This window comes from Pseudorasbora parva, chromosome 15 (genome assembly GCF_024679245.1).
Source record: "Pseudorasbora parva isolate DD20220531a chromosome 15, ASM2467924v1, whole genome shotgun sequence".
Taxonomy (NCBI): Eukaryota; Metazoa; Chordata; class Actinopteri; order Cypriniformes; family Gobionidae; genus Pseudorasbora; species Pseudorasbora parva.
Window position 1 is genome coordinate 44,525,069 of NC_090186.1, and position 11,687 is coordinate 44,536,755.

Below are 11,687 nucleotides of genomic sequence, written 5' to 3' on the forward strand. Positions count from 1 at the left end.
ACAAATTGTAATGCAATGAAATATTAGCAAAAATACATCAGTGACCAACCAAACCCGAAGATACACAGATAAAGTGCAGGAGACATACAGCAGACTTTCATATACTGGGGTCCGGGGCCGCGAGAGAACTCTGTCAATATAAAACATAAACAAAAACAGCTAAATTAAATAAATAAATCATCAATATAAATAATTAAATAAATAAATGCATTTAGATCAAATCTAACAGCACAGTACTATACTGAGGAGAACAATTATATAATGTATCATAAGAGAAACAGAACATATTCCAAATATTTCACATAAGGGCCCTTAACACAAGAATGATCATATCTGAGTGTCCACGGCATCTGGAAGATTAAAACCACTGATCTATAAGCACTTACACAGCAAAAAATGCTCCTTATTTAATATTTTTGTCTTGTTTCCAGTCCAAATATCCAAATATTCTTAAATCAAGATGCATTCACTAGATCAGTAAAATATATCTAAAAATAATCTTGTTTCTTGTTTCCGTCCCAATCAGAAATAAGATTATTTTTCTCACCCCATTGGCAGATCATTTTCCCAATTTTAAGCAAAAACTCACTACATTTACATTTTAATTTTAACAAAACAAGAAAAAATCTTCATGCGCAGATCTCTACTAAAAATAAATATAACGACTTTAATCTCGAAATGTTCCGACTTTATTCTCGAAATGTTCCGACTTTATTCTCGAAATGTTCCGACTTTATTCTCGAAATGTTCCGACTTTAATCTCGAAATGTTTCAACTTTAATCTCGAAATGTTCCGACTTTATTCTCGAAATGTTCCGACTTTAATCTCCAAATGTTCCGACTTTAATCTCGAAATGTTTCAACTTTATTCTCGAAATGTTCCGACTTTATTCTCGAAATGTTCCGACTTTATTCTCGAAATGTTTCGACTTTAATCTCGAAATGTTTCAACTTTAATCTCGAAATGTTCCGACTTTATTCTCGAAATGTTTCGACTTTAATCTCCAAATGTTTCGACTTTATTCTCGAAATGTTCCGACTTTAATCTCCAAATGTTCCGACTTTAATCTCGAAATGTTTCAACTTTATTCTCGAAATGTTCCGACTTTATTCTCGAAATGTTCCGACTTTATTCTCGAAATGTTTCGACTTTAATCTCGAAATGTTCCGACTTTAATCTCGAAATGTTCCGACTTTAATCTCGAAATGTTCCGACTTTAATCTCGAAATGTTCCGACTTTATTCTCGAAATGTTCCGACTTTAATCTCCAAATGTTTCGACTTTATTCTCGAAATGTTCCGACTTTCATCTCGAAATGTTCCGACTTTATTCTCCAAATGTTCCGACTTTAATCTCCAAATGTTTCGACTTTCATCTCCAAATTATAGATTTTTTTTTTTATTGCGATTCAGGGCTTCCGTAATTTTGCCTGTTTTAAGGAAAAACTCACTTCATTTAGATTTGATTTTCAACAAAAAAGGGAAAATATCTTATGTCATTTTACTAATCTAGTGAATGCATCTTGATTTAAGAATTGTTAGATATTTAGACTGGAAACAAGACAAATGACTGAGTAGGGGGAGGTTATTTTGCAGTGTGAGATCTTAAAGGAAGCTTAACCTGAGCAGAAGCATTTAATGAGATGTGAAGGGACGTCGAGTACCTGCTCCACCTGCGTCTGAACCAATTAATGTATATGAGCGCCTCGTCCAGCAGGAACTTCATTAGTGCTGAAGGAGGAAATATTCATGACTGTCAGACGAGCATCATTAGTCATCAAACACAGCAGCTGCTGACGGTGACCACACAAACCAACACATATTCTGGGACGTCACAGTCTGGCCAGTTTAACCAGTTATTACAGATGGGACATTTAATGACTCAAACGCCTCCTATATACTGTAGGCTACATGTAATGTAATATTATCAAAACTATAATAGGCCTACTTATAATACTTCGCTAATTTTATACATTTCAAGAACTTTGTATTTCAGTAGAAACAAGAAGGAAAATATGATTTTAGTTTACATGTACCTTTGTAACAGATCTCTGTGTGAGTGCACAGATGAATATGATCATCAAAATTGAAAATGATTTACAGTGAACTGTTCATATTATATGGGTTCGTATGGTAGTTTATCTGTTCAATAAAACACTAAAACACTACTCACCTGTTGAGTAATAAAAACACTAACTAACCTCCGCCACTAGCTAACCTCCGCCACTAGCTAACCTCCGCCACTAGCTAACCTCCGCCACTAACTAACCTCCGCCACTAGCTAACCTCCGCCACTAGCTAACCTCCGCCACTAGCTAACCTCCGCCACTAACTAACCTCCGCCACTAGCTAACCTCCGCCACTAGCTAACCTCCGCCACTAGCTAACCTCCGCCACTAGCTAACCTCCACCACAAACTATCCTCTGTCACTAACTAACCTCCGCCACTAACTAACCTCCGCCACTAACTAACCTCCGCCACTAGCTAACCTCTGTCACTAACTAACCTCCACCACTAGCTAACCTCCGCCACTAGCTAACCTCCGCCACTAGCTAACCTCCGCCACTAACTAACCTCCGCCACTAACTAACCTCCGCCACTAGCTAACCTCCGCCACTAGCTAACCTCCGTCACTAACTAACCTCCGCCACTAACTAACCTCCGCCACTAACTAACCTCCGCCACTAGCTAACCTCCACCACTAACTAACCTGTCACTAACTTCCACCACTAACTAGCCTGTCACTAGCTAACCTCTGTCACTAGCTAACCTCCGCCACTAGCTAACCTCCGCCACTAGCTAACCTCCGGCACTAACTCACCTTCGCCACTAACTAACCTCCGCCACTAACTAACCTCCGCCACCAACTAACCTCTGTCACTAGCTAACCTCCGCCACTAGCTAACCTCCGCCACCAACTAACCTCTGTCACTAACTAACCTCCGCCACTAACTAACCTCCGCCACCAACTAACCTCTGTCACTAGCTAACCTCCGCCACTAGCTAACCTCCGCCACCAACTAACCTCTGTCACTAGCTAACCTCCGCCACTAGCTAACCTCCGGCACTAACTCACCTTCGCCACTAACTAACCTCCGCCACTAACTAACCTCCGCCACCAACTAACCTCTGTCACTAACTAACCTCCGCCACTAACTAACATCCACCACTAACTAACCTGTCACTATCTAACCTCCGCCACCAGCTAACCTCTGCCACTAACTAACCTCCGCCACTAACTAACCTCCGCCACTATCTAACCTCCGCCACCAGCTAACCTCCGCCACCAGCTAACCTCCGCCACTACCTAACCTCCGCCACCAGCTAAGCTCCGCCACTATCTTACCTCCGCCACTAACTAACCTCAGCCACTAACTAACCTCCGCCACTAACTAAACTCAGCCACTAACTAACCTCCGCCACTAACTAACCTCAGCCACTAACCTCAGCCACTAACTAACCTCCGCCACCAGCTAACCTCCGCCACTATCTTACCTCCGCCACTGACTAACCTCAGCCACTAACCTCAGCCACTAACCTCAGCCACTAACCTCAGCCACTAACTAACCTCCGCCACCAGCTAACCTCCGCCACTATCTTACCTCCGCCACTGACTAACCTCCGCCACTAACTAACCTCAGCCACTAACTAACCTCCGCCACTAACTAACCTCAGCCACTAACTAACCTCCGCCACTAACTAACCTCAGCCACTAACTAACCTCCGCCACTAACTAACCTTAGCCACTAACCTCAGCCACTAACTAACCTCAGCCACTAACCTCCGCCACTAACTAACCTCAGCCACTAACTAACCTCCGCCACTAACTAACCTCAGCCACTAACCTCAGCCACTAACTAATCTCCGCCACTAGCTAACCTCCGCCACTAACTAACCTCAGCCACTAACTAACCTCAGCCACTAACCTCAGCCACTAACTAACCTCCGCCACTAACTAACCTCCGCCACTAACTAATCTCCGCCACTAACTAACCTCAGCCACTAACCTCAGCCACTAACTAACCTCCGCCACTAACTAACCTCCGCCACTAACTAACCTCAGCCACTAACTAACCTCAGCCACTAACTAACCTCCGCCACTAACTAACCTCAGCCACTAACTAACCTCAGCCACTAACCTCCGCCACTAACTAACCTCCGCCACTAACTAACCTCAGCCACTAACCTCAGCCACTAACTAACCTCCGCCACCAGCTAAGCTCTGCCACTATCTTACCTCCGCCACTAACTAACCTCCGCCACTAACTAACCTCCGCCACTAGCTAACCTCCGCCACTAACTAACCTCCGCCACTAACTAACTTTTAAGAGTGTCAGCATTGAACATTCAGCGTTCAGAGACTGAATGTGACATACAGACCAACATTTTAGAAATTAAAGTGTTTATAATTTTTATAAACACAAATGACCATTTTGTCTTTATTTCCTCACTGTCATTGCAAAAAAAAATCTTTCTTTTACAGATCCCAAAAGATGTTTTGAAGAAGGCTGGGAACTAAACAACATTTCTGCCCATTGAGTTTCACACACACACACGCACACACACGCTTCTCAAATATCTTGGGTTTGGAACGACACGAATGAGTGAATGATGACATTATTAGTTCCTCACACACACATGCGCAAACACACTTCTGTCCTGACAAAGCAATGAAAACAGTCAATTTTACTTTTCATGTTTTATTTTGTGTTCACCGTTTTGTATAAAATGTACATTCATGGACAAAATAGAAAACCCACCACACAAGTAAAACACGTAGGCCTACGCAATACTGCTTTGGCATCTAGATTTGTACAGTAAAGTGCAACATGTCGCTTATAAATAATATAAATATACATTCTTGATGCGGGTTGTTGCTTGTTCACAGCGTGTCGAGACGTCCTGGTCTCAGTAAAGTGCAATTAAACAACAGACACTTTGAGCGCCATATTCATACTTCTGCACATGAATGAGTCTTTAACCCTATAAATCCTGTATCATATTTGACACGTGAATTTCTAAGGCCTCTAAATGATGAAAACGTTTCTGTCTCCTCCAGTCCATCTGATTGATAGTCTTTCAGTGTAATTGTACAAACGTCCTTCAGCTCGTGCTTCACATGTGAAATTTGCACTGATTTTTTTTACTTCGGTTTATGTGTTTCTCCAGTCATAATCAGTAAGTATCAAATATGATCATCAGGCTTTTTAGGAAGGTTAATTTGTTCATCTCTCAATCATCATTGTATTGCATTGCATTATGTTTTAAAACGACAGAGCTTTGATCATAAAACTAAGCATTTAAGATATTATTGGGAGATATTTATATGCATGTTATGCCAGTAGTCTGCTGTACTGTAATAAAGATTGATTTACTTGACCTTAATTCTTGACCAAAGTTTGGGGGTCTGATTTTTTTATAGATATTTTTCCCACCAAATGAGAGCCATAACTAACCCCCTGCCACTAACTTACCTCTGCCACTAACATTAACCACTAACTAAACCCTGCTACTAAGCCACTAACTAACCTCTGCCACTAGCTAACATCTGCCATTAACTAACCTCTGTCACTAACTAGTCCCTGCCACTAACCTCTGCCACTAACTAGTCCCTGCCACTAACTGACCCCTGCCACTAACATCAGCCACTAACTAACCCCTGCCACTAACTAACCCCTCCCACTAACTAACCCCTGCCACTAACTAACCCCTCCCACTAACTAACCCTCCCACTAACTAACCCCTCCCACTAACTAACCCTGCCACTAACTAGACCCTGCCACTAACTGACCTCTGCCACTAACTATCCCCTGCATCTAACTAGTCCCTGCCACTAACTAACCCCTGCCACTAACTGACCTCTGCCACTAAAATCAGCCACTAACTGACCTCTGCCACTAACATCAGCCACTAACTAACCTCTGTTTTTCCCACCATATGAGAGCCATAAAAGCCTGATGCATCAAATATGATGCTCAACAAAAACACTTATGCACTTTTTAAACATTTTGCCTGAAGATTGGATAAACGGCTGAGAATGGCGGATCTACACCTCGCTGGGCGATCTCGACCGATACGAGCCGTTGCTGTGAAAGCATCCGCAGAAGAGCATGTAGATGGAGCGCTGGATCTCAGGATTACGGTAGGCGTAGATGATGGGGTTGATCATGGAGTTGTACGTGGCGGGGAGCAGCGTGGCGTACGTATACACCGGCGGATACTCGCGCTCCCCGACCAGACAGTAAATGGCGAAGGGAAGCCAGCTGGCACCAAAAGTGCCCAGGATGATGGCGAGCGTGGAGACGCCTTTCTTGGTGGCAACGTAATGCGAGGTGGTGAAGAAATGCTGCTGAAGAGCGATTTGGTGCGCGTGCCGACACACTATCTTACAGATCTTGAAGTATAGGCTGAGCATGAGGGCGAAGATGACGAAGAAGGATCCGGCCAGCAGGGTGAGATTGGTACGTTTGAGCGGACGCACGATGCTGCAATTGGAGGCGTCGTCCAAGCAGTTCCAACCCAAAATAGGCAGCATTCCCAATCCGAGGGACGCACCCCATGTTCCCACCAACATCAGGTGCACATAATGAAGAGTCTTCTCGGAGAAGTACGTCAAGGCGTTGTATAGAGACAGATATCGGTCGACCGTGATGGCCAATAGGCTGCTGATGGATGCCGTGAAGGACGCCACCAGGAATCCCACCGTAATAAGGCTGATGGTCTCCGAAGACACCAGATACTGGAACGCAAAGTTTAGGATTAATCCCATTCCGGCCAGGAGGTCTGCGGTGGCCAGGCTGCCGATCAGCACGAACATTGGATTGCGAAGCGTCGGCGTGTAGAAGATAATGGCCACCACGATGGCGTTCTCGCAGGCGATCACCGTCCCAGAAAGGCACAGCATGATGTCCCACGGGTTTATGTGGAAATCCAGGCCCGCCGATGAGAGCGCCAGGCTACGGTTGCCATCGAAGGCTTCGGCTTCCAGCCACGAGGATGATGGCAAACCCGCGGCGCTCTCGTTGAGCGCTCCGCTCTCGTTCATCTCTCAACCTGCGTACCAAACAATGAAGTCAGATTAGAAACTCGTTACAAAAATAATCAATCAATCTACTTTATTTATATCGCTCTTCTCCAACGCCGATTGTGTCAGAGCAGCTTCAGTGTTAAACAGGACAATACTGCAGCAGAATTAGATTTGGCTGTACAGTCGTTCTGGAGTAAACAGTGATGTTATCAGCTTATTTTAATTTATCAGAGAGAGACAATGTTGGCAGATCAGTATTATAGTTTATAGAATTAAATAAGACCTAATAAATTAATTTTATTTGTATATTGAGTTAAATAACTCTGATCATAATGTTAGTGTCCCCAACTGAGCAAGCCAAGCCAAAGGCGACCAAAGGAACCGAAACTCCATCAGGGCGTGATGGAGAAAAATAAACCTTAGAGAAACCAGACTCAGTTCTCCTCTGGCCTATTAACACACAGTGGAGGATTATTTATTATTAATAAATCTATAAATGGCATGTAAAAACGTCACTAAATCATGAGCATGAAGCAAGTCGCCGGGAGCTGTCCGTGGTGCTGCAGCATACAGCGAGCATTTACTTCATGCACAAACCCAAATAAAGGATTTTATTTCTGCATTTTAGACATCACACACTCTTTTAGTTTGGGGAATGCATTGATTAATCTATAAATAACACTAAATCATGAGCACGAAAAAAGTTAAGAAACCATACAGTGAACATTTACTTAATGCACAAGCCGAAATAAAGGGTTTTATTTGTGCATACACATCTTTTAAACAATATAACCTTTTAGTTCATTGGATAAATCTATAAATGTTATGTAGAAACGTCACTAAATCATGAGCATGAAGAAAGTCAAGAGGAGCTGTCCGTGGTGCTGGAGCATACAGTGAGCATTTACTTCACAAGCCAAAATAAAGGGGTTTATTCGTGCATATACACACTTAGTTCAGAAAAATTCATTGCCTAAATCTATAAATGATAATATCAAGATTTCAACATATCATTTACATGAAGAAATCTGCCATTTTTGGACATTAAAAATTGGTGCTGAATCTTAGAATGAGCATTTACTCCATGCACAAGCCGAAATAAAGGGTTTTATTCGTGCATAAAAACACTTATTATTCATTGGACACATCTATAATTTGCATGAAAATCAATTGGAGCTGATCTCAGAATAAGCATTTTCCTCATGCACAAGGCAAAATAAATGATTTTATTCCAGCATTTTAAACATAACACACTCTTATAGTTTGGGGAACGCATTGGTAAATCGATAAACGTGAAGAAAGTCACCGCGAGCTGTCCGTGGGGCTGGAGCATACAGTGAGCATTTACTTCATGCACAAACCCAAAAAAAGGGTTTTATTTGAGCACAAACATATTTTAATTATTATAACCTCTTAGTTCAGAGAAATGCATTGAGTAAATCCACAAATGACATGTCAAGATTTCAGCATATCATCTACATGAAGAAATCTGCAATTCTTGGCCAATAAAAACTGGTGCTGAATCCTAAAAATGAGCATTTGCTTCATGCACAAGCCGAAATAAAGCAGTTTGTTTGAGCATAAACATCTTTTATACATTATAAGCTCTGATAGTTTGGGAATTGCATCAACTAAATCTCTAAATGACATGTCGAGCCTTCACATGAAGGACTCTGAGCCTGGAGCTGTCCGTGGGGCTGAAGGCTTTTATATTCAAACACAAGCAGCTTTTAAACACGATAAGCTCTCAGTTCTGAAAAATGCACCAAATAAATGACACGTGGAGATTATGAATAAGATGCAAAACCCACAATAATGATATTCTTAAGTGTCAGATACTTTTTGCATTCAATTAAGGCGAGAAAACCTAACATTATCCACAATTATTAAGTTTCATAGAATCATTTACATGAAGAAATCTCTGATTGTTGGCTTTGAAAATCATCTGGAGCTGAAGGAGCGTTTTCCTCATGCACGAGGCGAAATAAAGCGTTATATTTGAGTTATAAGCTCTTAGTTTAGGATATAATCTGTCGTATTTACCCCTCGACATGACCGAGAAAGACACGAGGCTTCATGTGTGTATTAGCATCTAAACACACACTTTAAAATCACAGTCAAGTCGGCTGGAGAGCGAAACTAACAAAATTACACTTTTACTCACGGAAGAAAACAAAACACAAAACGTTTATTTGCGCATAAACTTCTTTTTAAATGCGAAAGCATGAAGTTTCCAGAATCCAGAATGAATGTGGATAAGTCTTTTAATGTTCTCTCTCGCACTTAGACTAAGACATAAAACAGTATTAAGAAGTGAAATATCATCCAGAAAAGGTATGCATGGAGAAATAATCAAAAAGATAATCAAGCTTCCCACTAGAGCTGAACACAAGGACGTCGCTTCAGGAAAAACTGACTGAATCTTTATTTTTTTATTTTATTTTTTTGCACAAACACTCGCGCTTCAAATGCATCATCTCTGAGTTTATAATCGGGGAAAGAAAGCTTACCTGCTCCTTCACATGGAGGAAAAGACAGACTGAACGGCTCTTCTTCGCGTGCTCTTCTTCAGGTGAATCCTTTACTCCGACTGGGATTCCCAGACATGAGTCCACTCTGGAATGAAGCGGGACTGACTGGCGTCTGCGCCTCCGAGCGCGCGCTAATAAACCCCGGTGACGTCAGCGCGCGCCGCCGCCGCCGCCGCCGCCTCCTCTCATCCGCGCGACATCATTCGGCGATCTGCAGAATGATTGCAAGTTCTGATGTGCTTAAAGGGTTAGTTCAGCCAGTAATGTAAATAGTGTGATTAATTCCTCCTGTGGTTGGCCAGCCGTCAGACCTCCGCTCATCTTCACACACAGATGAAGATATTAGTGTTGAAATCCGATGGCTCAGAAAGGCCTTCATTGACACCAATGTCATTTCCTCTCTCAAGACCCATAAAGGCACTAAAGACGTCGTTACAAAGCCCATCTCACTACAGCAGCTCTACAATCATTGATGAAGAGGCCAGAATAGAGTTAGTGCGCAAAAACACTAAATAACGACTTATATAGTGATGGCCGATTTCAGAACAAAGATTCGAACCGTTATGAGTCAGTGAATCGATTCATGATTCGGATCGCCAGAGTCACGTGACTTCAGCAGTTTGACACGCGATCTGAACAATGAATCGATTCACTGACTCATAACGGTTCGAAGCTTTGTGTGCCATCACTATATAAGTCGTTATTTAGTTTTTTTGCGCACAAAAACTATTCTGGTCTTTTCATAAAATGATTGTAAACTAGCCCTTTTTACACAAACTTTGTTTGCATTCAGATTCAAGCAGGGCGAGCAAACTTGCAAACAATGGGCCCTATCTTGCGCAGCGCAATTGCCTTTGTACACCGCCGCATGTGTCATCCCTATTCTGCACCCGCGCAAAGCGCACTTTTCCCTCCACAGAAGCACGTCGCTAAACTAGTGAATGAACTGTCGCTCCCTGGGCGGTTCAGCGCAAAAAAGGAGGCGTGTTCCGGCGCAAACAATCCCTGGAGCTATTTTGCTGTTCGGTTAAACAATTGCGCCACGGACCAGAAAAAACCCTAGTCTAAAGTCAGCGGCGCGCTGCGCGTTGTTCATTATGCTATTTTAAGGGCGCATGCTTGACCATAATGTATAGCGTGCACAACGCGCATACACTTTGCTCATGTAATCGACACAGATGCAACAGTTATTTTTGCAAATCATAAATTGTTACACTAAAAAAATATGAACACATGAGATGACGGAAATCATTGTGGAGTGCCACGAAGATGTGAAACAATAGGCATAAATCTAGCTTACAAATTATTCAGGCTAATTGTAGTAATGAAGGATCAGACCTGTTTGCCCAATAGTGGCAAGACATATCTCTATATAAGGACATCTGTCTTTCACTGCTCTTCAAGAACATCCGTCTCCTCGGCTGTGAACCGCTCCTGGCGTGCGTCTGGTAAATACGCCATAATAATAGCGATCCATAAGGGAACTTGCGCAGCTGCTTTTAAAGGGAATGTTGGATGCTGCTCTGATTGGTTTATTCACGTTACGCCCAAACCACACCTATGAATAATGAAGCTACTTCAGACCAACCCATTTTAGATTTAAAGAGCCATTTATCCCGCCGGGAAAATAGCAACAGCGCCGAGACCCGCCCACGGAGTTACTTGCGCTTCACGCTTTGACACTTGCGTTTCAGATCGTTAAAATAGGGCCCTTTGTGTTTAACATTATTGACAATGAATGCATTCTGCGATCTCAGAGATGCATATGTTGTCCTATAAGGCATGCTTTAAAGTGGCAATCTTACATACAGTAAAGATGAAGACAGCTTAACCCTTTAGGCGCCAGAGGTTTTTTCCTAAAACGTTCGATTTTGACATCTTAATTTCAAAAGGCTATATCCTAACCTACGGATATAATGGGAGACATGCAGCAAGACTAACAATTACATTAATCAGCTAAAATCATTGCAGCTCATCGTGTGCACCTTACAGTATATCGCCAAAAGTTTTGGGACGCCCGGCTTTACACACACACAAGCTTCCCATTCCTAATCCGGAGGGTTTAATATGGAGTCGGCCCCCCCTCTCTAACAGCTCCAGCTCTTCTGGGAAGGCTTTCCTCAAGGTT

General features: G+C 42.5%; 1 protein-coding gene across 2 annotated transcripts; it reads right to left on the reverse strand.

Annotated features, from left to right (window-relative positions):
• Positions 1 to 4,721: 4,721 nt before the first annotated feature.
• LOC137041737 (G-protein coupled receptor 6) lies at positions 4,722 to 9,658 on the reverse strand. 2 transcript variants are annotated; one of them, XM_067418347.1, is made up of 3 exons: positions 9,539 to 9,658; positions 5,887 to 7,054; positions 4,722 to 5,594 (listed from the first exon to the last, which is right to left on the reverse strand). In XM_067418347.1, exon 2 carries the CDS (start codon positions 7,044 to 7,046, stop codon positions 6,048 to 6,050), a length of 999 nt encoding a protein of 332 aa, XP_067274448.1. In that variant the 5' UTR covers positions 7,047 to 7,054; positions 9,539 to 9,658; the 3' UTR covers positions 4,722 to 5,594; positions 5,887 to 6,047. The 2 variants fall into 2 exon arrangements, with proteins under 2 accessions (XP_067274448.1, XP_067274449.1); XM_067418348.1 differs by lacking the exon at positions 4,722 to 5,594 and adding an exon at positions 5,842 to 5,860 and having other exon boundaries at positions 5,921 to 7,054.
• Positions 9,659 to 11,687: the final 2,029 nt, after the last annotated feature.